The sequence below is a fragment of the Ictalurus punctatus genome, chromosome 18 (genome assembly GCF_001660625.3).
Source record: "Ictalurus punctatus breed USDA103 chromosome 18, Coco_2.0, whole genome shotgun sequence".
NCBI lineage: Eukaryota > Metazoa > Chordata > Actinopteri > Siluriformes > Ictaluridae > Ictalurus > Ictalurus punctatus.
Genome location: NC_030433.2, coordinates 7,445,001 through 7,470,250, shown reverse-complemented (window position 1 = coordinate 7,470,250; position 25,250 = coordinate 7,445,001). Strand labels below are relative to the sequence as shown.

At 38.7% G+C, this 25,250-nt stretch overlaps 2 protein-coding genes across 5 annotated transcripts in view; both read left to right on the top strand.

The window, feature by feature from the left end:
* ptpn13 (protein tyrosine phosphatase non-receptor type 13) overlaps window positions 1-20,043 on the top strand; it is a 68,737-nt gene extending 48,694 nt beyond the window's left edge. For 2 of the 4 annotated variants that reach the window (XM_053687928.1, XM_053687929.1), the window contains 26 exons: window positions 42-361; window positions 2,785-2,919; window positions 5,351-5,444; window positions 5,648-5,733; window positions 6,718-6,871; window positions 7,054-7,268; window positions 7,589-7,687; window positions 8,554-8,861; window positions 10,910-11,060; window positions 11,181-11,336; window positions 11,453-11,624; window positions 12,808-13,018; window positions 13,459-13,550; window positions 14,321-14,370; window positions 14,929-15,084; window positions 15,645-15,804; window positions 15,992-16,081; window positions 16,173-16,267; window positions 16,568-16,623; window positions 16,720-16,817; window positions 17,341-17,489; window positions 17,586-17,676; window positions 17,801-18,138; window positions 18,241-18,456; window positions 18,737-18,799; window positions 19,429-20,043. In XM_053687928.1, the coding sequence (XP_053543903.1) occupies window positions 42-361; window positions 2,785-2,919; window positions 5,351-5,444; window positions 5,648-5,733; window positions 6,718-6,871; window positions 7,054-7,268; window positions 7,589-7,687; window positions 8,554-8,861; window positions 10,910-11,060; window positions 11,181-11,336; window positions 11,453-11,624; window positions 12,808-13,018; window positions 13,459-13,550; window positions 14,321-14,370; window positions 14,929-15,084; window positions 15,645-15,804; window positions 15,992-16,081; window positions 16,173-16,267; window positions 16,568-16,623; window positions 16,720-16,817; window positions 17,341-17,489; window positions 17,586-17,676; window positions 17,801-18,138; window positions 18,241-18,456; window positions 18,737-18,799; window positions 19,429-19,506 (3,833 nt within the window). In that variant the 3' untranslated portion in view covers window positions 19,507-20,043. The remainder of the gene's footprint in view (window positions 1-41; window positions 362-2,784; window positions 2,920-5,350; window positions 5,445-5,647; window positions 5,734-6,717; window positions 6,872-7,053; window positions 7,269-7,588; window positions 7,688-8,553; window positions 8,862-10,909; window positions 11,061-11,180; window positions 11,337-11,452; window positions 11,625-12,807; window positions 13,019-13,458; window positions 13,551-14,320; window positions 14,371-14,928; window positions 15,085-15,644; window positions 15,805-15,991; window positions 16,082-16,172; window positions 16,268-16,567; window positions 16,624-16,719; window positions 16,818-17,340; window positions 17,490-17,585; window positions 17,677-17,800; window positions 18,139-18,240; window positions 18,457-18,736; window positions 18,800-19,428) is intronic. The other 2 variants (XM_017492305.3, XM_047161903.2) reach the window with 2 other exon arrangements.
* A 1,449-nt stretch (window positions 20,044-21,492) lies between these two features.
* Window positions 21,493-25,250, top strand: part of sdad1 (SDA1 domain containing 1) — a 13,550-nt gene continuing 9,792 nt past the window's right edge. Inside the window, exons 1-6 of the mRNA XM_017492309.3 lie at window positions 21,493-21,739; window positions 22,781-22,885; window positions 22,976-23,074; window positions 23,363-23,473; window positions 24,084-24,155; window positions 24,445-24,545. Of these exons, the coding sequence (XP_017347798.1) occupies window positions 21,650-21,739; window positions 22,781-22,885; window positions 22,976-23,074; window positions 23,363-23,473; window positions 24,084-24,155; window positions 24,445-24,545 (578 nt within the window). The 5' untranslated portion in view covers window positions 21,493-21,649. The remainder of the gene's footprint in view (window positions 21,740-22,780; window positions 22,886-22,975; window positions 23,075-23,362; window positions 23,474-24,083; window positions 24,156-24,444; window positions 24,546-25,250) is intronic.

The window sequence follows — 25,250 nt, the reverse complement described above, 5'->3', positions numbered from 1 at the left end:
CTGGTTTTCTGATCTGAACATCAAACCCATCTGTCTCATAGACTCTCCTTCAGATCTCTCCCACTACAAAGACAAGTCGAGACAGGAAGTCGACGTGGATTCTTCCTCCGAGGATCTGGCTCAGACTTCCCCTCCCTTCTTCGGTAAGAACGTAGCAGGAAACGTCCCACAGACACAGCTCAACGGCGTGCACCAGAAGGATGAAAGCGGGGCTGACCCCATCCCTCCAGCGCTGCCCCCCAAAACCAGGAAGTCCAAAGGCCCTGATACTCCGAAAGAGCCGGAGATCTCGGACAGAGGCGACTCGGACATGGACGAGGACACGCACTCGAGTAACCAGGACAAGCAAAAGTCTATGAAGGTAGTGTCCGAGATCATAGTGATTTGATTTTAGAGCTTAGTGCGAATGATTTACTGTTTGTTGTAGAAAGATGATTTTTTTGAATATCTTGTGTATTTTGTATTTCATATTTTCAATAAATGCTCGATAAACTTGTGAAGGATGAGTCTGAGGAAATGAAATGGACATGTTTATTACTTAATTTTTACCCAATTCTAGAAAATATTTTTACCTTGCTGGCTGCCTTTATTTTTACGGGCCTTCATGTTCTCGGTTTTAATGGCAGGAATGTGGGGTGAAAACTCTAAAGTAGTTATTGAAGGTAAAAAGATAAGTACTAAAACAGACAGCAGAAATCGGTTCTACTGTCAGTATCATTTAGTTAGTCTATTTTATTTTACAATAAATAAATAAATACCCTGTATCTAGGGCTGGGCAACATGACCGCACTATCATATCACAATACTTGTCTACGGACAGGTCTACGATGTACTATACGATGTGTATCACAAGGATGATTTGATTGATTGATTGATTGATTGATTGATTGATTTTTGAGTTACATTAAATCCATTTAATTTGCAATTCTTAAAAATATTTTAAAAATACATCACCGTACCAATGATATCTCAGAAAAGTGTATCGTGAACTCATTTATCACAATATTGATGATATATTGCCCAGCCCTACCTGTAGCACACAGTTATTATGACACACTTACCCTTTTAAAAGAATAGCTTATCTAAAAGTTTATGCGACTTTTCTTGGCTTCACTCCAAAAGCCGTCAGCTTTTTACCTCTTTAGATTTGCATTGAAGCTGCAAGTCTAAACGTACTGTAGCTAACAAGTAATGGAAGCTTGTAACCACCACTTTAGCATTGCGCGAACTGCATGGACTTGAACAGCTTTGTGGACTCGTTCGGTGCCTCAAACAGAGAACATCTTGTGAATGGTTTCTGACTCTTAACAATGGTCCTAGGCGATTGGGAAACATGGAAAAGTTGTCTGGAATATTAAAATGTTCGTCAAATGTGTTCAATCACTAAGAAAAAACACTAAAATTACTGTATGATTAAAAAAAAAAAACAACAGTAGTAGTTTGTTTTTATTTAGTTTACTCACTCCACACCAGCAATCCATATTCTAGTAGGAAACGTGGCCTAAAGTTGGGAGTTCCAATTAAATTTGCATAATTCTTTTTTTATAGAACTTATTTTGCTGTGTTTTTAAAACCGTTATGTACAGGTTGTACAGGTTTTACTAAGGTGAGTGTTTCAAGTATGCAGTTAGCACAGTGCTAAACTGGTGGCTATAAACTTCTATCAATTGTGAACTACTTTAGTGTCATAGCTCTGGTGTGAAATATATATATATATATATATATATATATATATATATATATATATATATATATATATATATATATATATATATATATATATAATATTATATTATACTCGGCAAAAGAAGAAACGTCCTCTCCCATTCAGCTGCATTTATTTCCTGCAAACTTCTTAGCGTAAATATTTGTATTAACATAAAATTAAACAACTGAGACATAAATTGACGAAGTTTCACAGACATTTGATGAACAGAAATGGAATAATAAGTCCCTGAACAAAACGAGGATCGATATCAGAAGGAACAGTCAGTATATGATGGCCTCCAGCTGCTTTAAGTACTATAGTGCATCTCCTCCTCATGGACTGCACCAGATTTGTCAGTTCTTGCTGTGAGATGTTACTCCACTCTTCCACCAAGGTGTCTGCAAGTTCTCGATCAAATCTCGGGGAGGGACACGCTTACATGTAACTTTCCATTGCGAGGACGATCAGCTGTCCTTCCTGTGTCCCTGTAGCACTGTCTTAGGCGTCTTACATTACAGACATTGCAGTTAATTACTCTGGACACATCTGCAGTCCTCATGCCTCCCTGCAGCAGGCTTATGGCATGTTCACAACGGTGAGCAGGAACCCTAGGCATCTTTCTTCTGGTGTTTTTCACAGTCAGTAGAAAGGTCTCTTTAGTGTCCTAGATTATTGTAACTGTGACCTTAATTGCATGGTTCATTAAACATGCATGAAAAACATCGTTTAAACCCTTTCCGATAAAGATCTCTAAAGATTATTCAGTTTTTACAAAATTATCTCCTGAAAAAGGGACGTTTCCTTTTTTTTTTGTTTTGTTTTGTTTTGTTTTTTTTGCTGATTATATATATAAATTTTATACTGGGATTTCCAGAAAAATTCCACCTCCATGACTCGGCTAACTGCCCGTTTTTGCATTTTGAATGTGGATGCAGTCTGTGAATGCATGATGCTGACCTGCACAAGGCTTGACGCCCTAAACCCTGTACCCTCTGACCTCTCCCGAACCTCTGCATGCCCTCCCCCAGGCTGTGGCCTTACGTGTGTGTATTTACGCAGCTCTTCTCTGTTTGCAGGACGTCTCCGTCACGGACAGATTAAGTGGTAATGGCCCAGCAGTCAATAGTCTCCAGCCCGGAGAGCTATTTGACGTTGAGCTGTCCAAAATAGACAGCAGTCTGGGCATTAGTGTCACGGTACTGTTCGGAAAGGTTTTCACTCTCTCTTTATTTCTTCCTTTTTTCCCCTGTTTTTGTTTACTTATTGCTCTGTGTGTGTGTTTGTTGTGTTTCCCCTCCTCCGTAGCCCGTGCTGCTTTATTTTTTTTTTTGAAGCTCCTCGCTTGGCTTCGGTTTTGGGGAAGTAGTGGCTCTCTTGGCACTGTGCATGCAGGTTTTTACACGCGTTTTGAACTCCTCAATCTCGCTTAGCAAAAGGTCAAATCGAAGCGCATTACAAACCCTGTAGCAGTACGACTGGGCGAATCAGATCCTTAACATTTACCTCCAACTCTTAACACACCTGGCTCTAATATTCAGGCTCGGATTTTATCCTAAACAACAAAATTCACATCTCACTGTTGCTTTCAGCCATTTTGAGAAAGAAAACAAAACAAAAAAAACCACTTCAACTTGCTGATTTGGTTCTAACAAAACTACCCCCCCCCCCACCCCCCCACCCTCCAAATACTATTATGGAACCAAATATTACTCATAATGTACTAACGCTGTTAAATGAGATTCCTGAATTTGTGCTTTCAACATTAGAAAATATGCAGGTGAACACATGTGGTGAGAACACTGTTGCTAAGCAACAGGGAAAAATGGACGCCAAGCATAAGCTGGCTAATGACTGAGTGTTCATAGGGAGCTACCAAGTAACAGGTGTCATTTATATGGATAGTAAAGCACAAGTGACTGAAAAAACTATTCATAGTTGTCAAGAATATCAACATTTGCCTCAGATTTGTTGTTAAATTACTAAGAAAATATACCATATGACTAAAATTACACAGTAACTGCATGATAATTACACTAGCAAACTAACAGCTAACTGATGTGTTGTTTAAAGCAAGTATTGACACAGCGCATAAGCTAGCTAATGCATGATTTACTGAGGCGTGATATTTCCGTTTATATGAACAATAAAAACACAGTGTAACAGTGGAAACTAGACAAACTTGTCAAGAGCATCAACATTTCCCAGAGATGTGATGTTGAATTACTAAGAAAAGTCATAGTATGACTAAAATTACACAGTAATTACATGGTAAATACACTAGCACTGACAGCTAACTTGTGTCTCTTTTAAAGTCACCCTGTTGCTAGGAAACTGGGAAATATGGACAGAGCACAGGCTAGCTAATGACTCTGAGGAATGTAGAAATGAGACAAAGTTGTTATATCAACGTTTGCCTCAGATGTGATGTTAAATTACTAAGAAAACCTTCTTCATGACTAAAATTACAACGTAATTTCAACGTAAATACACTTAGCAACAATTTAGCTAGTTAGCAAACAGCCATTGTTTGTTTTTGTTTTTTTTTAGTTTCTTTTTCCCTATGGACAGTAAAGGCAGAGTGAAAGTGGAAACAAGACAGAGTTATCAAGATACATGAACATTTCCTTCAGATGTGTTGTTAATTATGAAAAGAAAACATTCTGCATGACTGAAATTATACAGTAATTATACTTAGCAATGACCGATAACTGCGAATGGTTTCCATTAGAGTCCTGATTTACTTAGCTGTGAATGTGTTTTGTGTAATGAAATTAAATATTAAAGTAGCACAAGATTGGTTTAGTGTCCTTGTGCCCTCAGATGAGTTTTAGCAGAGTATATTTAGAAGAAATGGCACCTCTTATGACCTGCTAATTAGTTGATTAGCTAGCAAAAAAAGCACAAAACGCCAACACATCAGACACCATCCTTTCTATGACGTTTTCTTTTTCATATCAAGCAACAGTTTTTAAGCATTAATCGCTTTTTTAAAGAGTAAATTCTACCAAGAAATCGTCTTTCAGACGTTAGCATTTGGCCTGCGGTTCTTTTATCAGCTCTTGATTATCAGGTGTGTTGAATAAGGATTGAACCTGAAATGTGAAGGATGTGAAGGTGGTTATCCTGAAGCAGCACCACGGTCTATGTCTGACAGTATACACTACATTATTTTTAAAAAATTTTTTTAAAGGGGATATTGCTAAGTGGTAGCGGTGATGCATTAGAAGTTCACTGTCACAGCTTGCTACAGTGTGATTTCTGTACTGGAGTGGTTTTCACGTGCTTTGCATTACCCTTCAATCCAAATCAGTCCTGATACAGTAGTAATCATGATGTTACCATTCAATCTGAGCACAATAAAGATCCTACGTTCTTCACAAATGAATAAACGAGCTGGTTTTACTTGGCATTGCCTTAGAGCTTGATCCCCATAATGATTGAATCTATAATATTCACATTATTTTTTTTTAATTCACAGCTTGTGTAATGTGTATGAAGCCTCATTCTAACAGCTGCCCAGTAGAAACAGCTCAAATCCAATCAGACTCTGTATCAGAAACCCAGGCTAGCAAAACCCACGTAGACTAGATTATAGTGTACGGGTTAGCAGGAGTGTGTTAACGGCTGTATTGCGTGACACAGGGTGGCTCCAATACGTCGCTGAGGCACGGCGGGATCTATGTCAAAGGGATCGTCCCTAAAGGCGCAGCTGAGTTGGATGGGAGGATCAAGAAAGGTAACGAATTACATTCTGCATTAGTGTTTAAAGTAATTGCGATTGCAGTCTGTTTTTTTTTGTTGTTTTTTTTTGATCTGTAGCAGGTGGTCAAACCCCCCCCTTCCCCCCCACCAAACATAAACATTGTTTATATGGACAGGAAAAAGACTATTTTCACAAATCTAGCATGTGAGTTTTGTGTGTGTGTGTGATTGATTCAGGAGACCGTGTGGTGGCTGTGAATGGGAGAAGTCTGGAAGGAGCCACTCATAAGGAGGCGGTGGAAGCTCTGAGAGACACGGGACAGGTGAGGAACGCTATAGAATCAGTTGCATTCACTAGCTGTGTAAGATATTAACACGCTCCAGACCGTGCTGTTATCCGAAAATAATGTTAATATAGTGTGTCGTTAGCGTGGTGTTCTGCTTTATACCACAGCAATTTGCCAACAATTTCAATATTCACCGTATTAACGAACAACACGTCACTCATTTTAATGGGTTTATACTTTGAGTTAAATTCAAAAGACAAGTTAGTTTGTTTTCACCTACGTTATGGCTGAGATAAACAGTCATTCCCTCACCACACACACACAGTCTTGCACACTCACTCACACACTTCCATAAATGTTAAACGAATGGCTTCTTACAAAAAAAAAACTTCACCATATCAACAATTATAAGAATTACTTTGTTAAATGACACGTTTCTAAATCAGTCTATTATTAGTCTTGGATTATGTGGTACCTCCGCCGTATGTACAAGTCCCTGTGTATGAGCTGTTGCTATAGAAACAATGACGATCAAAGTGAGCGCGTTAATATTAACATATCGTTCATGTTACAGCCTTAATGTTATGCTGTTATACAAAAAATAATGCACACCTTCTCACCAATCAGATTCGAGCATTCAGCTGCGCCGTGGTATAAAGTGATGTATCTGTCTGTCCGCCATGTTGGAAGCGTCGAGATTTAATTAATAGTATAATTTAATTAATTAATAATAGTCAGAAGTGTGTTGAGAGGTTAAACCTGAAACAATGATATTAATGTATTACAGTATTTTGTTGTTTTGTTACTTTATGGATAATAGTAATGTAGTAGGCAGTATATAATAATGTAATAAGCAGCAGTAATGAACCCTGAAACACCCCCCCCAGTCTCTGTAATGTTTTAGCATTTTGTCAGTCTTTTACTGCTGGAAAGATGTTGATTAGGCCATTCCATATTCTCTGTACTTGCTTACTCTCTCGCTCTCTCTTCTTTTTTTCCTTTTTTTTTTTTTTTCTTCAGGTGGTCCATCTGTTGTTGGAGAGAGGACAGCTCCCAGAAGACAGAGTTCACGCTCCTCTCACCCCTCAGGGCACTTCAATAATCCGAGACACCAAACCTCAACTTCGGAGTGTCGTGAGAAAACCCCAGCCGGAGTACAGCTTCATCAAGCCAGGTACACTGTATGAATGTGTGTATGGCTTTGTGTGTGTGTGTGTGTGTGTGTGTGTGTGTGTGTGTGTGTGTTTCTATTAATAGAACTTATTTCTGAATGTCGGACACCACCACTTCTTTTTCACACAAACGCAGACGTACGAACCTCGTGTGTGTGTGTATGTGTGCATCTCCCTCCTGTAGATAACGTGTTTGACGTGCGCTTGCTGAAGAACACCTCTGGTCTCGGGTTCAGCTTCAGCCGTGAGGAGAATGTTCCGGACGAGCCGCTCGGTACCAGCATGGTCCGGGTCAAGAAGCTGTTCCCTGGCCAGCCAGCTGCTGAGAGCGGTCTGATCCGAGTGGGCGACGTCATCCTACGTGTCAATCAAACTCCACTTAAAGGGCTCACGCAACACGTATGTTATGCTGTATTTAAAGCGTCCTTCTTCTCTCCTTTCCACTGGTTTAAATAACAACACCATCTTAAGAGGGTTACAAAAGCGTAATTACATAAAGTTTGTTTAACATTCAATTGCAAAAACTTTCGCATGGCTAGTTACTTCGTCCACTAGGTGACACTGCACCAGAATATATTTCAATGTAGTAAAAAAAAACTATATCAGGCCATGACTACAGTAACTTCACCACTTTGTTCTGTTATCTAGTTACGTAGCAAGTTGGATCGACTCAACATTTCCAAATCTCTATCTAACACAAGCGTCTCTGTGTGTTTCAGGAGGTGATCTCTGCTTTAAGAGGGACGGGTCAGGAAGTGACGCTGCTGCTGTGCAGGCCCGAAACAGGAGTTCTTCCTGACATGGATTCCTCTAGCCAAGTACACAAAATGGCGTCCTTATACACTGGATTTAATATTAAAATTAATCCCATCTAATGTGGAACATTATAAATCAGGCTGTCCTGTCAGTTTTGCAGATCCATGCACTTTTGGTGGTCTGAATGTGAACTCGCATATGTTAATAAACTCCAGTCAGCAGTAAGTTTCCACCCAAATTTCTCCGTCTTGGGATTAATGAAGTATCATCTTATCTTAAATGATCAAGCCAAGCCGTTTAGCCATGCCCCTGAACCCCATGACGAGAGCACCTCCCTAAGAGCAGCATGTGCTAAATCATCCAGTAATGCAGCTGAGCCACTGCAGCGTGTCTGCTAAAATACATCAAATGCATGCTAACTTTTCCTTCCTGTGTAGGGTGCAATTACTTTTGTTCAGATTGTCTAGCTAGACGTAATCACATTATTCCAAGTCATTAATAAGAAATGGTTGCGTTTCACAATATTTTTATTAAACTCCTGCGTGCAGTGAATAAATTTCTGAATAAATAAGTGAGTTAAAATCGACACCGTAAATCCGTATCTTAAATCGCAGTAATTGATTGTTAATTACACGATTCAAAGGTGATCAGCCGAGGTTCGGATTAGAGAGTCTCCTCCTTATCTGGGAATTTAAAGTAGGATACTACTAACTAATTCACTAACTAACTAAATAACTGGTTGTTCTTGAACATGACATTTTTCTTATGTATAAATGCTCCTGTGAAAATGTAATGCATGAGGCCCTTTCAAGGTGTAAATGTGACCTAAAAGACAGACATTTTTCATCCCATCAGTTGCAAAAGATGGAATCTCGTTCGGTAATTGATGCCAATTGTCATGTTTAACTTTTCAATCTTCATCCCCTAGACCGCCACCCCGTCCCCCCGTAAGGAACCTCCACCGAAGCCAAAACTTGCCCCGAAACCGACATCTCCCCAGCAGGAGGAGACACCGAATTCTCTGGGCATCGTGGAACAGGCTCTGGAGAGGATGCTGATGAAGTCGCCGAGCCGTAGAGACAGCTACAGTGACAGCACTGATGAGGAAGGGGAGGAAGATGAGGAGGGCTTTAGTCCTGCAGGTCAGAACGAGTCCGCCTGGGAGATGGACGACACCATCCACTCGGCCTACGTCAATGCCAGCCAGTCCGCCGACAGGGCCGAGGCCAGCAGGAGGTCAGGAACCGGTTTCTTTCAGGAAATTTCATCTTGAGAACCATTGGGGAGGTTGAAACAAAAATTAAGAAAGATAATGAGGAAACAAAATTATACATAACTCTGTGTTTGAGTAATTAAGCCATAAATTAATTTGGTGAACCAGTAGGTAAAAAAAGAATGAAAAGAGTTCAAATTAATGTCAGTATGTTTGTAAATTAATGTTACCACATTAATAAATTAAGTAGTATGTTAACTTATTATAAGTTATAAATAAATGAGTAAGTTGTAAGTAACAGTAATTTAGCTAGCTAGTAAAATAGCTAGTTAGTAAATTAATAAAATAGCTAGCTAGTAAATTAGTAAAATCGCTACTTAGTAAATTAGTAAAATAGCGAGCTAGTAAATTAGTAAAATAGCTAGTTAGTAAATTAATAAACTAGCTAGCTAGTAAATTAGTAAAATAGCTACTTAGTAAATGAGTAAAATAGCTAGCTAGTAAATTAGTAAAATAGCTAGCTAGTAAAATAGCTAGTGAGTAAATTAGTAAAATATCTAGCTAGTAAAATAGCTAGTGAGTAAATTAGTAAAATAGCTAGCTAGTACATTAGTAAAAAAAAAAAAAGCTAGCTAGTAAAATAGCTAGCTAGTAAATTAGTAAAAAAAAGCTAGCTAGTAAAATAGCTAGCTAGTAAATTAGTAAAATAGCTACTTAGTAAATTAGTAAAATAGCTAGCTAGTAAATTAGTAAAATAGCTAGCTAATAAAATAGCTAGTGAGTAAATTAGTAAAATAGCTAGCTAGTAAAACAGCTAGTGAGTAAATTAGTAAAATAGCTAGCTAGTAAAATAGCTAGCTAGTAAATTAGTAAAAAAAAAAGCTAGCTAGTAAAATAGCTATTTAGTAAATTAGTAAAATAGCTATTTAGTAAATTAGTAAAATAGCTATTTAGTAAATTAGTAAAATAGCTAGCTAATAAAATAGCTAGTGAGTAAATTAGTAAAATAGCTAGCTAATAAAATAGCTAGTGAGTAAATTAGTAAAATAGCTAGCTAGTAAATTAGTAAAAAAAAAAAAGCTAGCTAGTAAAATAGCTAGCTAGTAAAATAGCTAGCTAGTAAATTAGTAAAATAGCTACTTAGTAAATTAGTAAAATAGCTAGCTAGTAAATTAGTAAAATAGCTACTTAGTAAATTAGTAAAATACCTAGCTAGTAAATTAGTAAAATAGCTACTTAGTAAATTAGTAAAATAGCTAGCTAGTAAATTAGTAAAAAAAAAAAAAAAGCTAGCTAGTAAATTAGTAAAATAGCTAGCTAGTAAATTAGTAAAATAGCTACTTAGTAAATTAGTAAAATAGCTAGCTAGTAAATTAGTAAAATAGCTAGCTAGTAAAAAAAAAGCTAGCTAGTAACACAGCTAGTTAGTAAATTAGTAAAATAGCTAGTTAGTAAGTTGGTAAATTAGTATGTTAGTATGCATGCAAATAAGTTTTAGTAACTTGTATAGTAATAACAAATTGGATAGAAAGTTATGGAGTTAGTAAATGAATAATTCAGTATGTATGTTAGTAATTACGCAAATAAATTAAGTTGATACATTAGTACATTCATATGTACATACGTTTTTCAAATTCGTAAGTTTGCTAGTTGTAGGTTAGTAAATTTGTTAGCACATTATTAAGATAATAACTTAGTAAGCTGGATAGAAAGTTATCTAGTTAGTAATTTAGCTGGTTAATAAAGTAGTAAATTAATATTTCAGTATACATATTAGTAATTATGGAAGTAATTTGGTGCATTCATATGTTAGTCAGTACATAGTTTAGTAAATTTAAGTTAGTTCGTCAATAAATTAGTAAATAAGTCGAGAAGTGGATATAATGTGTGATGTATAATGCTGAAATGTGCTGTACCCTGTGTTCTGTTAGCTCCTGTTGTGACTCGCCGTGTAATATAAAAACAGTGCGCTAATGCACTGAAGGCATCTTTAAACTGTTAATTCAGTTTGTCTCAAGCCTCCTCTCTCTCTCTCCCTCCCTCCTTTCCTCCCTCCCTCTCTCTCTCTCAGGCCACCTCCCTCGTCCCCTCTTCTCTCGTCTCCAGCTCCTCCTGAAGCAGGCATTCTAAACCCCAGTTCTCACCCTTTGCCCCCTGCACTTCCCTCCCCCCTCAACCTCACACTTCCAGAGCAAAGTCCAGACACAGATGACTACCTGCCTGTAAGCTCCCCATCAGCTCTTCGTCTTAATATCTATATGACACAGAATGCCCTTTCAATGCCTTCATTTATCGTTCTGGAGAAAGATCACTGATTGGTTGATTTTGTGTCACTGATGTAGGAAGTCGAGCTCAAGGTCTCTCTGGTGAAGTCGGAAAAAGGAAGCTTGGGCTTCACGCTGACGAAAGGAAATGACCACAACTGCTACATCCATGACATCATTCAAGACCCCGCTAAAGGTGATGGCAGACTTCGACCCGGCGATCGCATGATAATGGTAAGCACGGTTAAATAAACTAAAAAGCTGAGCAGAAATAAAAGACCCCTAGGATTCTTCAGATGTCTCCAGATCTGATCCGTCCGTATTTTTCCGTCTCGTACTTCTCTGTGCAGGTGAATAACACTGACGTTTCTGGTATGAGTCACACCGAGGTGGTAAACCTCGTCCGAGCCGCACCGCGAGTGGTCGATCTGGTCGTGGGACGAGTCCTGGAATCCCTTAAACCGCCAATAGATGCCCACCTTCTGCCTGACATCACCTTCCAGTGCCCCACCGACTCGCTGGGTAAAAATGACACATTTAAGCAAATCCATTACTATAGATCAACATGCGGACATTAATTCCATTCTACACAATGCTGACCAATCAGAATCCAGTGCATTATGTTTCTCGTTATCTCAGCGCTATCGTATCGTTTAATTGAGTATAAATAAAACCGAACCAAATTCTGGTTTTGTTTTCGCTCCGATTTAGTGACGCGTGTAATTACTTCAGATGCCCGCGGAAACTTGACCCAGATGCCGGTGTAGTACACGTACCATGCAAATACTTTAAAAAGGACATTATATAATAAACATGTTTTATATATTCTAACACATGCTGTGATCTGCTAGAGTGTACAAAAATCATTTTATAGTACAGAAAGTTGAGTTAATTGCTACTTGCATGAGATGTAAAAGTTTGCGCGAGGGGCGAGAATTGCCAGCGCTATCGCGGTTTTATTTAATGATTCAGAACGGAACGCAAAAGATTGCAAAGCAATTCTTTATGCATTTTTTTATGATGTCCATGCCCTTCGCTGTTAGCTGGTCTTTCTGAGCGTAACGACTCGAGGCTTAAACTTTCTACTTTCAGTCAGCCGTCTACGAGAACATTTTTTTGTTGTTGTTGTTTTTTAGCTAAATAAACGTCAGTAGTATTGCGTTACGCCTTTTTAGCACAGGTCTGTGGCATCACATCCCAGACTCCTTCATATATGAAACTGATGGAAAAGTCAAATTGTGCAAATTTGTGCATTTAATGATATTTAAAATCATTCCAGTAATCAATAAGATTTGATTATTATTATTTTAATCCTAGTCTCTTTTTGTGAGTCTGTTTGAGGTGAATCTTTGCTTTGTCGTGTCACACATTCCCTCTGTCTCTCTCTCTCTCACTCACACTCTCTCACACACACACACACACACACACACACACACACACACACACACCGACCGAGAGATTACTATCAGCATAAACAAAACACACCTTTAAACGCTAAAAGGTGATTACAGGATCTGAGACATGCAAAGGCTTCAGATTTCAGTGTTTACACAGACAGATTGACACAGAGGAGAAAAGATCTGAGAAGATCAGTCTCTCTCTCTCTCTCTCTCTCTCCCTCTCTCTCTACCATGTAGCTGTTCTTTCAATAGAAGTATTAATTATTAGTAAGTGTTAAGTTCTGCTCTTTGGAACCTCTGCGCAGGTCTGGTGCTGGACGGAGGGAAAGACAGCGAGTTTCGTGTCCTCTATGTGAAGGACATTGTGCCGGGGTCGATGGCCGCCACGGAAGGAACTCTAAGGAAACTGGACCTCATTCACTACATTAACGGAGCGCCGACAAACGAGCTGACGCTCAGCGAGAGCCGCAGACTTCTGCACCTCAAACCACAAGAGCTCATTCTCAAAGCCACCAGGTGAGAGACACCCGCGTTTAAATATCAAATTCGACTATGAATTAATTGCATAGATTTTATTTTAACCAGACAAAATCATGAACTTGCATCATTTTGTAATAAACGATATAATTTCAGACTTGCTTTATTGGTATTTTATTATGAACTCAAACGTTTGAGAACATTGTCGATTAATATTAAGCTCGATATTTGTGACCCGCCTTCAAATCCACATCCAGTTTGGGTTCAATTCCAAAATGGCTTCCTAGAGGGGAGGGACTATCTGAATGAGAACTATTCAGATTCAACACATTTCTGAATGTGGATTATTTGTATTCAAGTAAATAGATATTGAATATTTGAATAGTATGTACATAGTGACAGTTGTTCAGCTCTAACACACACACACACACACACACACACACACACACTTCATGTCATGTGACTGTGTGGCAACGCAGGGACGGGAAGCCCGTGTGTCCGGAGAAGGAGAGAATCTCGATCCTGAACAACAACGTCAGCTCAAAAACCAACCCGTCGACAAGTATTAACGGTGAGCCCAGCGCTTACTCAGACACATTCATTCATTCATTCATTCATTCATTTATTTATTTATTTATTCCTGTTAACTTTGTTTCGCTAAATCCTTATAATTTAACCAGCCTTTACTAAAAGCAGTGAGGGGAAAGTTTGAAGTGTTTATTTTGCAGTTATTTTACCGTATTTACCATATCTTATAAACTCTATAAATACAGTACATACTCCGTCGTGCAAGTCACCTTAACATATTTGGTATAGTTTTATTTATTTATTTTTAGCTAAGCTTAGTGTACCGTAACTCCTAGTGTAGCACGTCTACTGCAAAACCGCTATTCCACGGGCATAACCATTAACGTTATAAATTAGAAGCTGAAAACGTAAACAATAAACTAGCATTATACCATATATTTCTTTTTTTTCTTCTATAGAGGCCATGTAGTCCAGAAAGCACGGTAATTGGTTAACCAGCTTGCTGCATTAATGCAACATTTCCTTATCTTTAAGGAACGCTACATGAACGACTCTTTATTGATGCTATAATGTAAGCAATAACAGGAACTAGCTTGTGAACTACAAACGTGCGTCTTTCTTTAATAAATACAAATTGTAATTCTTGGCGATTTGCTGTGGAATAGGAGGACCACCCCAAAGTGTATTATTTTCCTATAACAGGATGACCGTGTGTTTTATTCCTTACATAGTTCATACTTCGCATTGTTCCAGCTTCTCTCAATAATTCAGAAATCTCTCTCTCTCTGTCTGTCTGTCTGTTTCTTTTCTCAGGTTATCTTCATAGTAATGATGATGATTTGGAAGCCATCTGTCCCTCTGAGGTAAACAGCAAACAATTTACTCCCTAAAAAAACAGCTAGCTGACACGTAGGTTATGGCAACAGACTAGAGTTGTCAAAAACGATTACTTGTTTTGCCTGATGAATCATGAATCAACTTGGAATCAAATGAGTCAGGAATCGAGTGAATCTGAAACTGATTGAATCAGGAATCAAAATATTATCCACATCAGTTAGCTAGGTAAATCATTTTGTTAGCTAATGTCAGTACAAAATAATCTGTCCTTACCTGATGAATAGTGAACGCAATGAGTCAGGAATCAATTGAAGGAATCAACTGAATAGATTAACTTAGGACTCTAGATATTATCAGATCATTATCAAGTCCCCATTGGTTAGCTGGGTAAGTAATTTAGTTTGCTAACATTGGTCGAGCTGTGTACATGAGAAATAATACTAAATAGTTTACTTAGTGACGCACTGAGCTCAAGGTGGTCTTGATTTAATACACAACGTGTATGTCATTCATGTACCGAGCTTTCTTAATGGTTAGAACATGCTGTTCCTGAAAAGCTCTTCTCTCCTGTCTCTGTCCTGCAGGAGCGGATCATCAAGCTGCAGTTGGAGAAGCCTCCTGCCGGCAATCTGGGTTTCTCCATCATCGGAGGAGAGAGAGGCATTTTCGTGAAGTCCATCTCTCCTGGAGGTGCAGCGCACACTGACGCCACGTTACAAGTCGGAGATCGTCTGCTTAAAGTGAGTGAAAGGATGGTTTCTGACTAACAGCTGGGAGGAGCTTGATCTTAAACACTGTCAGAAGCTGCCATCATCAGACTGTCTGATTTGTTAATGACCAGAACTGAACTATAGTTTGAAATATATTTAAATTAAATTTAATCTTTTTCAGAAATTCATTTCATCTGGTTTGTCTATAAATGAAAGTGTTTTTTTTTTTTTTTTTTTAAATAAATAAATAAATAATATCCAGATTAAAATTGTTCTTGTTTAGCCTGACTTATGTCATTCTTGGACACTTTTTATTTTATTTTACGGTATTTCTATTCATATTTAATGGAGTAATGGTTATTCCAATAATGATTATGAATTGTTTCATTTATGTGTGCTGTGATATTTAGGAAAATAGATATGTAGATATGTAACTTAACAAAAATGTATTTATTTTTCCTTATTATTATGTATTTCTTTTTATTTATTTGTTCTGTCCATGTAACCTGCCACCTTTTTAATATACTGGGCTACACTGAGTGCTTATGAAGTGTGTGTGTGTGTGTGTGTGTGTGTGTGTGTGTGTACAGGTGAATGACGAGCTGATGACTGGTGTGTCACATTCCAAAGCAGTCACCACCATCTGGAAAACCAAAGGTGTCGTTCACCTCGTAGTGTCTCGACCTCCTGATCAGACCCCCAGCACGTATCTGGGCTTCCTGCCTCTGAGCTCCAGCAACGGCAACACAGGTAACACACACACACACACTCTCTCTCACACAAACACACACACACAGAGCAGTAACGATACCTAAAACCTCTCCTCGTTCCATCAAAACTGACCATTGTTTATGTGTGTGTTTACTCAGTGTGCCTGCAGGTGAACAGTGTGTGATGTCTTTTTTTTTTTTTCTTTCTCCTTTCTTCTGTGTTTTAGATGCGAGTGAGGACAGTGGGGTGAAAACCAAACTCTGTAGTTCACCAGAGGCACGAAAATCCAAAAGTCCGCCTGCACTTCCACCTATAGGTACACACACTAAATCTTATTTTGGATTAAGTTAGAGGAGAATCATACAAGCTGTGTAGAAAAGAATGTAGACTTTGTGTGTGTGTTGTAGATTATGGCACAGGCCCTGTAGAGAAAAGACTAGAAGCTGAGGAGTCTGAAGACACTGACTGTGACGGCTCGTCTCTCCCAGAAGATTCTCCAGAGGTACAGGAGGACATCCTTTAATCGATTACGTTATCAAAAATGTCATTTCTAGTGCTTTTTAAGGCTAAGCACGTGAGCAGTATAATCTAATATAATGTAATATCTGTGAGAAATGATGTCACTGTATGCAAATCGCCATTTGGACATGAAGATCTACACTTTTACTCTGTTTATTTTCTTTTCCTTGTTAAATAGTTTATATTTGTAGCAACAAGATTATCTTCTCTCTAAGAAACGCTACGTGTCATAATAAATATAAACGTACAGAGTGCTGTGTGTAAGAGTTTCTATTTCCTCCAGACATCAAGGAGGACGGAGTGGAGAGAGGACACCGTGGACAGCCCGCAGAACGACAGGTGAGAAGACGACGGCGAGGATTCGATTTGGTTGACGGCAAAGACGACATGAAATCAGACTTGACCTCGGTCTCGTTTTGTTTGGTCTCTCATTAGTTACCTGCACTCTTCTTCGGGACAGCTGGACGAGGACGAAGTAACGTGGGGCAGCGATGAACTCCCCATCGATAACATCAACTCCAGATTCAATGAAGGTTGGTCCTGTCACTGATGTGAAACATTTTTGAGGTATGAGTGGGTTGGAGGTATCTTCAGTGGGTTGCAGGTATTTCAGATGGATTGAAGCTTTCCCAGACAGGCTGGAGGTATCTCGGGTGACTTGAAGGTACCTCAGGCAGGTTGGAGGCACCTCCATGGGCTGAAAGTTTTTCAGGGGGGTGTGAGGTATTTCAACTGTGTTAGAGGCATCTCAGGTATGCTGCAGGCATCTCTGGAAGTTTAGGGGCATCACAAGTGTTTTGGAGGCATCTCGGGTATGTTGGAGGATGGAGGCATCTCAACGGGTTTGGCGGTATCTTTGGCAGGTTTTTTAGGTATTTAGGTTTTCTTAGCTATTTGTAGGTATCTCTGGTGTGTTGGAGGTATCACAGGGTTATTGGGAATATCTCAGAGGTGTTTGAGGTATCCGAGATGGGTTGTTGCTGGTATCTCAGAGGGGTTGGAAGTAGTTTCTCCTCTAGTTTGTAATTTAACCATTCACTTCATTCCATTTTTCAGATGGACCCATCATCACGGAGGACGAGCTGACCTCTCTGCCCCTGGTCAAAGTGGTTCCCAACGGCCAGTACACTGGGCCGAAGCTCAACTCCGTGGTGAGGATGATGAGAGGACTGCTGGAGCAGAAGGTCCCCTTACAGGAGTTTGAGGTACCATTTTCACAAAGAAATATAACCATGTATAGCTAAAAACAACCCTTTTGTAGATCATAACATTTCTGGATTTTTTTTTTTTTTAATGTATAGAATCTGCAGAATTTACAGCCGCTGGACGACTGTTTGATCGGACAGACGCAGGAAAACAAGAAGAAAAACCGTTACAAAAACATAGTGCCCTGTAAGTGTGAACACTCTCCACTCGTCTGTCATTTCTAACCAAGTCGAACGGTGCAGCGCGACAGGAGTAAAAGTAAAAACCCGTATTAATGTATTTATTTCTTCTTTTTTTTTTTTTTGAAAAGTTGACACTACGAGAGTGACCCTGGGCAAAGACGGTGGCTACATCAACGCCAACTTCATCAAGATGCCTGTGAAGGACGAGAGCTTTCTGTACATTGCGTGCCAGGGTCCTCTTCCCACCACGCTGGCAGATTTCTGGCAGATGGTCTGGGAGCAGAAGTCCAATGTGATCGCCATGATGACCCAGGAAGTGGAAGGAGGAAAGGTGAAGTGTCAGCGGTATTGGCCCGACACGCCACGTACACCACAGATGGTGGACAACAGGCTTCAGGTCATGCTGGTCAAAGATCAGCACCTGGACAACTTCATCGTCCGTCTTATAGAGGTCAAGGACGTCCAGGTACGGCTGAGACATGCAGCGTTTTAAATGTTTAATGATACGATTCAGTTATTTGCCATCGACTCAGTTCGTTTTTGTTTGTTTGTTTTTTTTTCCCCCCAGACGAACGAAATCCAAAGAGTCACACACCTCAACTACACGGGCTGGCCCGATCACGGCACACCCATGCAGCCTGAACAGCTCCTGACCTTCATTTCCTACATGAGACACATCCACCAATCAGGGCCCATCATCACCCACTGCAGTGCCGGGATTGGCCGATCGGGAACGCTCATCTGCATAGACGTCGTTCTTGGTTTAATCAGCAAAGACACGGATGTGAGTTACAAAAATTATCCTCGAGTTGCATTCATTTATTAGGCGTTTGTAATTTTACATAACATTTGTCCTGCCTTCAAGACTGCACTGGAGCTCCCCCTAGTGGTGCGGTCTATAATGTAACACTACAATAACGGTCGTGAAGGAACCATAGCAGAAAGCTGATTTTGTTACACTTTAAACATTTACACTATAAAGAGTTTATAATTACAGACGTTACTTGCTGTTTTACAACTCGCACACATCGCCGATTAATCGCTTGTAAATCTGTCCTCATCAGTTTGACATCTCGGACGTGGTGAGGACAATGAGACTGCAGAGACAAGGCATGGTGCAGACAGAGGTAACTTTTACGCTTTGATTACAAAAATAAGTCATCATCATAATAATTAGCTCTAGCATAAATAAATATTTAACAAATTAGTATATAAATGAGCATATATTACTATTTTATTATACATTTATAATTGTCTAATTTACGATGTTCTTCTTTGCCCACTTTCTTCTTCTTCTCTTTCTCCTTTTCCTTCTTCTTTCTTCCTTTTCCTTCTTCTTCTTCTTCTTCTTCTTTCTTCCTTCTTCCTTTCTTTCTTTCTTCCTTCTTCTTTTTCTTCTTTCTTTCTTCCTGCTTCTTCTCCTTCTTCCACTTGAATCGAAATAACAAAAAATAATTTTGTTCCTCCTTGCTAAATATGATCATTGTAATAAATATTATTGCTAGTAATACAACTGCTCCTAATACCACTACTATAACTAATAGTAGTAGTAGTAGTAATAATAATAATAATAATAATTATTATTATAAGTATAATAATAGAGCTTCCCCCTCTTTAGTTGCCATATCTGATCTTTTATTATGAAGTGGTGGGTCTGTTTTTTGTTTTTGTTTGTTTGTTTGTTTGTTTTTACAGAACCATAATAAATACTTTTATAACAGATTAATTACATAATTTCCTCCTCTCCTGTCTTTAGGAACAATATATTTTCTGCTACCAAGTCATCCTGTACGTGCTCAGATGCCTGCAGGTTGAGGAGAAGATGTCAGGATAGAGACGTGGCCTCTCGTGTTCCTGCTCTTAAAACTGAAACCACCAGCAAGAACTGTGTTTTTTTTTTTTTGTTGTTTTTTTTTTTTGTTTTTTTTTGTTTTTTGGGGGGGGTTCCTTCCTTTTTCTTTTTTTTTTCCCCCCACCTCCTCAGATCAGATTAAAATATTAAAGATTGTTTTTTATTTTTTATACATTCCTGTCACTTCATCCCCTCCCTCCTGCCGAACGCTCCTTCTCAAAGACACGACAACAAAACCATTGATTTTATAAAGTTCTTTTCTCCATTACTTGTTTAAAGATCTTTTAATGATGATAAGGGCAAATAAATTCCTATTTTAAGTGTATTTTATTGCTGCTTCGACAGAATACAACGTCAGTATTTGCTTTGTAAATCTTTTCCCAGTCACTGAGTGCCAGTGATGATCACTGCAATGAAAGTGTACATATTTAGCTCCTGACAGTTGTGGATATGATGTTTAAGCTGTTACATACTGGACAATTTGCAATTTGTAAATAAAAAGAGTATAAAACAGTCAAATGTTTCGCCTCAGCCCTTCTCCTTAATGGAAATGAATGAACGAATGAATAGCACTTGTTGTATATGATTATAAATAACTTATAAGATATATAATAACTTATATATCTTTTTAGAATCATTGGTTTGTTTGTTTGTTTGGGTTTTTTGTAGACAAATAGTTCTTTTAAGAAAGATATCTTCATATATGCCCGTACTGTATACGCACTTTGACGTTATTTTCACTTTGACTGTCCTTCCTATCCTTAAATCCTCTGCTTTTTCGTCGTAAAGAAATCGAAATACGTTTTTCATAGCAAAAGTAAATATTGTGGATAAATATCTTTTTCACAATGACAATAAAACAGCATTGTACAAATTTCTTCAAGTATTATCATATATTTTTACCATATTGTCCACCCTCATTACATCAGTAAGGAATAAAACACTCCATGTTATGCTGTTCTAGGAAAATAATCACCAACGTGGATTATTGTCACCACACCAGGACATCCTGAAGTGTTTTATTCCTCTTATACCACAGCAATTTACAGACAATTTTCTTTCTTTTTATTTATTTATTTATTAACAAACAACACTTTGTACTTTTTATCCGTTTCTACTTACAGTTAATGTCCTTGGATGGAATGGTAATTTTCATTTTGTTTCCATCCTTATCACTTTCTGCAAAAAAAAAGTGAAAAGAGAAAGAACATGGATATTGAAGAGTAAAGAAAGAAAGAATGAATGATGGAAAGGATAAACATTGAAAACACGTCATTGAAAATGGTGAACATACGACACACTAAAGAGAAAAAAAGGATATTAAGTTAAAAAACAATCTGTGCATGTACCCGTGTTGATGTTGGAACACGTTACAGCTTTACAAGTTATAGCTTTACCTCTGACTGTTACAAAATAAGTATCTCCCTATAGAAAACTTCACTATGTCCTTGATTACAAATGTTTGCTTAATTTGCTAACATGGACCGTCCACTATGCAAGTACCTTATGAATGAGTGGTTACTCATATATATATATATATAATTTTATATATATATCTCTACCAATCAGGATCAAGTATTTAACAGCCCTGCTAAAAATAAACCAACAATATAAAACATCACAGACATTTTAATGGTTTCCACTACAAATACCATTGCAAACCATTACCATTACAGGTTCGTAATGGTATGAACTAGACATAACACGTGGCCATTAAGGACCTGTAATAGAAGGTAACAAATTACCAGTAGAGACCTACAGGGACCATTAAAGCTTCCATGAAAACCAATACAATTACCATTATTACCATTAAATCCATTACAAATTCTATGTTGCTCTGTTGTGGTGTCCTGTTGAGACACAAAAATGAAAGCAGATTTTTAAACATTAAGTGGAATTTTAAAAAAAGTTATTTAACCTTGTTGATCTTCGAAACGCTTTTCCTCAGGAACGCTTAGTTTGACCGTTTGTGCTACCCGTAGCCTGCTTACGTCATCAACAACATGGCGACTCCCGTGTGTGGGCCACGCTGGTGATAGCGAATACAGTTCGTTTGCCGTTTAAAGAAGAAAATAAATAAATTGTAATTCCGAGCAGTGAAGAGGTCTGGACTATAATTTTAATCATGTCGGTGCGACACAACAACAAACTGCCGACAAATTTGCCGCAGTTACAAAACCTGATCAAGCGGGACCCGAAATCCTACACGGAGGAGGTGAGTTAAAGAGCTAAAAGCACAACATCACCCATAATTACGCCATACAACAAGTGTAAAATCATGAATTATACTCTTTAAGCCAGCTGTCGTCTTGAACAAAAAAAAGATGTCCTATGATCTACAATACACCTCGACCATTTTGACCAGCGACGCCATTTTATTACCATAATAAGTTTATTGTTAATGTAAATAAGGGTACAATCCACAGAATGATGGGAAACTTTCCTATTGAAAGACTCAAATACATCTTAAAAATGATTATACAATATAAAATCACATAGCATGGCATTTAATTGTTAAATTTAATATATTTATACACATTTTAAGTATGTGTAAATGAATCACTGAGAGGACTGGGCTTGTGCGTCGCACTGCAGCGTATCAAAATCAGAAGATGTAGTCGAAAGTGTGCATCTCAACTCCTCTCATCTCAGCTGCTTCATCCAGTCTGGATCACTAATTCGATTTGATTTGCACAAGACCACCGAACCCTTCATCCTATAGTTTAAGCGCTAGAAAATAGTTGACGGATGACATTTTGTAAATATTCACTATGTGCGGATGTTATAAACGTGGATTATCACCGTATACGATCACACACAATTTGTTAATGCGGTGAGATTTTCACGGCGATGCTTGGTGGCAGTTGGAACCTTCACGAGGTTTGGATTTTAACCCAAACCTCAGGCCTCAAACTTTATTCGTTGCTGCTGGTGGATGTATCAGGCGAAAAAATTGCTGTGCAGCCCTTTCACTCGGTGTAATCATGTGACACTACATTAATACGCTGTATTAATCTACAGTCTGGGCTAGAAAGATATCAGTCCCAGCCTCGCTCGAGTGACATTTGTTGTAATTAAGCAAATAATTTGACCTTGAACGCATATAAATAAAACCTTATATTGGCATATAACCTTGCAGAAAACGAGCTGCAACCGTTCCACTTTATTCCAGATCATTAATGATGCATGATGTTCATGCTGCACTTGTCTCGCTAATAAGAAATGTTTAATAACACCCCTCACCCCACGTGTGCAGTTCCTTCAGCAGCTTCGTCACTACCAGTCCACGCTTCAGGTCTTCAAACACCAGCCGGACAAATCAAACAAAGATCTGGCCGAGTTGGTTATGTTTTTGGCTCAGGTGAGAACCCTTCAGAATGCCTCAGTGTTTATCGGTTTATCCGTGAAGTGCACGAGTAGATCTGATCTAGCGAATCATGTTGTTCTACAGGTGGGACACTGCTATCTGACAGAGCTGTCGAACTTCCCAAAAGAGCTGACCGAGCTGCTGTTAAACCACCACACGGTGCTGGAGCCGGACCTGCGCATGGTCAGATTACAGTCTTGTACTCTCCTGGGGTTTCACACGGAGCCGCGATGGCGGAACGTGTGAAGTAGCTAAGGATTATAAAAGCATTGTGGGAAAATAATCAACGACAGGGTGGTGTGATGAAGCAGAGTTACTGTTAGCACATTACAACACTAAAGAGGATTATTTTCTTCTAACAGCACGCCCGGAAACGTTTTATTCGTCATGTACTACAGCAACCATTTTACAGTTTTTACGCTTGTATTAAAGATCGCTGTGTCACGCTTCATGACTTCTGTTCCGTTTCAGACGTTTTGCAAAGCCTTGATCCTTTTACGGAACAAAGACCTGATCGATCCTACGAGTCTACTGGAGCTGTTCTTCGAGCTTCTTCGCTGTCATGACAAACTTCTGCGAAAGGTCAGAGGGCAAATACACACAAACACGTCTCAGTGTGACGGAATAACTGTATGTAGACCTGACTGATTCATAATTTTATACTAATTCTTTCTCTGTTTTCTCTCTCTCTCTCTCTCTCTCTGTCTTTCTCTTACTTTCTCTCATTCCTTCTCCCTCTCTCTTTCGCTCTCTTTCTCTCTCATTCCTTCTCTCTCCCTCTCTCCCCCCTCTCTCCACTCTCTCCCTCCTGCTCTCTATCTCTCTCATTCATTGTCTTTCTCTCTCTCATTCCCCTCTCCCGTCTCTCTCCCTCCCTTGTTCTACCTCTCTTTCCCTCTCTCTGTCATTCTCTTTCTCTACTGCTCTCATTCTCTCTCTTTCTTTCTCTTATTCCTTCTCTCTGTCTCTATCTCGTTCTTTCTCTCATTCCTTCTCTCCCCCTCTCTCTTTCCCTCCCTTTCTCTATCGCTCTCATTCCTTCCTTCTCTCTCTCTCCCCCTTCCCTCCCTCATTCCTTCTCTCTCTCTCCCTCTCTCTCTCTACTGCTGTCATTCCTTCTTTCTCTCCCATTCCCCCTCTCTCTCATTCCTCCCCCCCCATTCATTCTCTCTTCTTCTCTCTCTCTCTCCAGACTCTGTACACACACATCGTGACCGACATCAAGAACATTAACTCAAAGCACAAAAACAACAAACTGAACACGGTGAGTGGTGCATAAAGTTTTTCATAAAGTACTCATTATAAGCACCGTTGTTTCTGAATGACCTCCCAAATCAAAACAACACTGTTTACTTCCACAATGAACTTTTCATTTTAAGTTCAATAATGCAGTTTGAATTGTATTCAGTAGGTGGCGATGGTGAGTTTGTATGAATTAATAGTGTGTACCAACAATGCACAAAAACATGAACTGAAATCAGCCGTGCATATCAAATAAAGCAAATTTGACTCTTCATACCAAAGATTATTTTGAACATTTCAACGTTCTTTAGACTTTGCAGAACTTCATGTACACCATGCTGAGGGACTCGAACCCCATCGCCGCCAAGATTTCCTTAGACGTGATGGGGGAGCTGTACAAAAGGAATATCTGGTGAGAGAGCGCAGCATGCATGAAACGAGTGCAGAGTCACTTGCTGTAAATGGTCATACACAGGACATTTCCTGTTTAAAGTTTGAGTGGAGGAACAGAAAGAAGGTTTTTGTTTGGGGTAAAAAGAGCTACAAAGATTCTTTAAAGCTTTAAAAAGCTACTAATTTGACTTATTACAGGTGTAAACTTGGGATAATAAAATTGATCCTCATCTTAATACCTGAAATTACTAGAAAAGTGAGTGCAGTTAACTATTTACTACAGTGCCTTTTTACTATTCAGTGTGTGTCATTTTTCTGGAAGCCTCCACACTCATTCACTCTCATAATCGCAAATATATTCTGTGTATATATCACACTCATTCTTTATTTTTTTTATCATTTTTTCCATACATTTTGGAATAATAATAGTCATCAAAATTCTGGAATAACACAAATGGAACTATGGGAATTATGTTGTGATAAAAAACATCCAAAATAAACCAAAATAATTGAATATTTTAGCATCTTCAAAGTAGACGACCTTTTTGCCAAGAATTTCCAGAAATGTATTCCTGGCATTTTCTCGACCGGTTTCTTGAGGAATCTCCCTGAGATGCTTTTAAACAGTATTAAAGGAGCTCACACCTACGCTGGACACTTATCGGCTGCTTTTCAGAACATTTCTCTCCGAGTCGTCCGTTTAAAAAAAAAAAAAAAAAAAAAA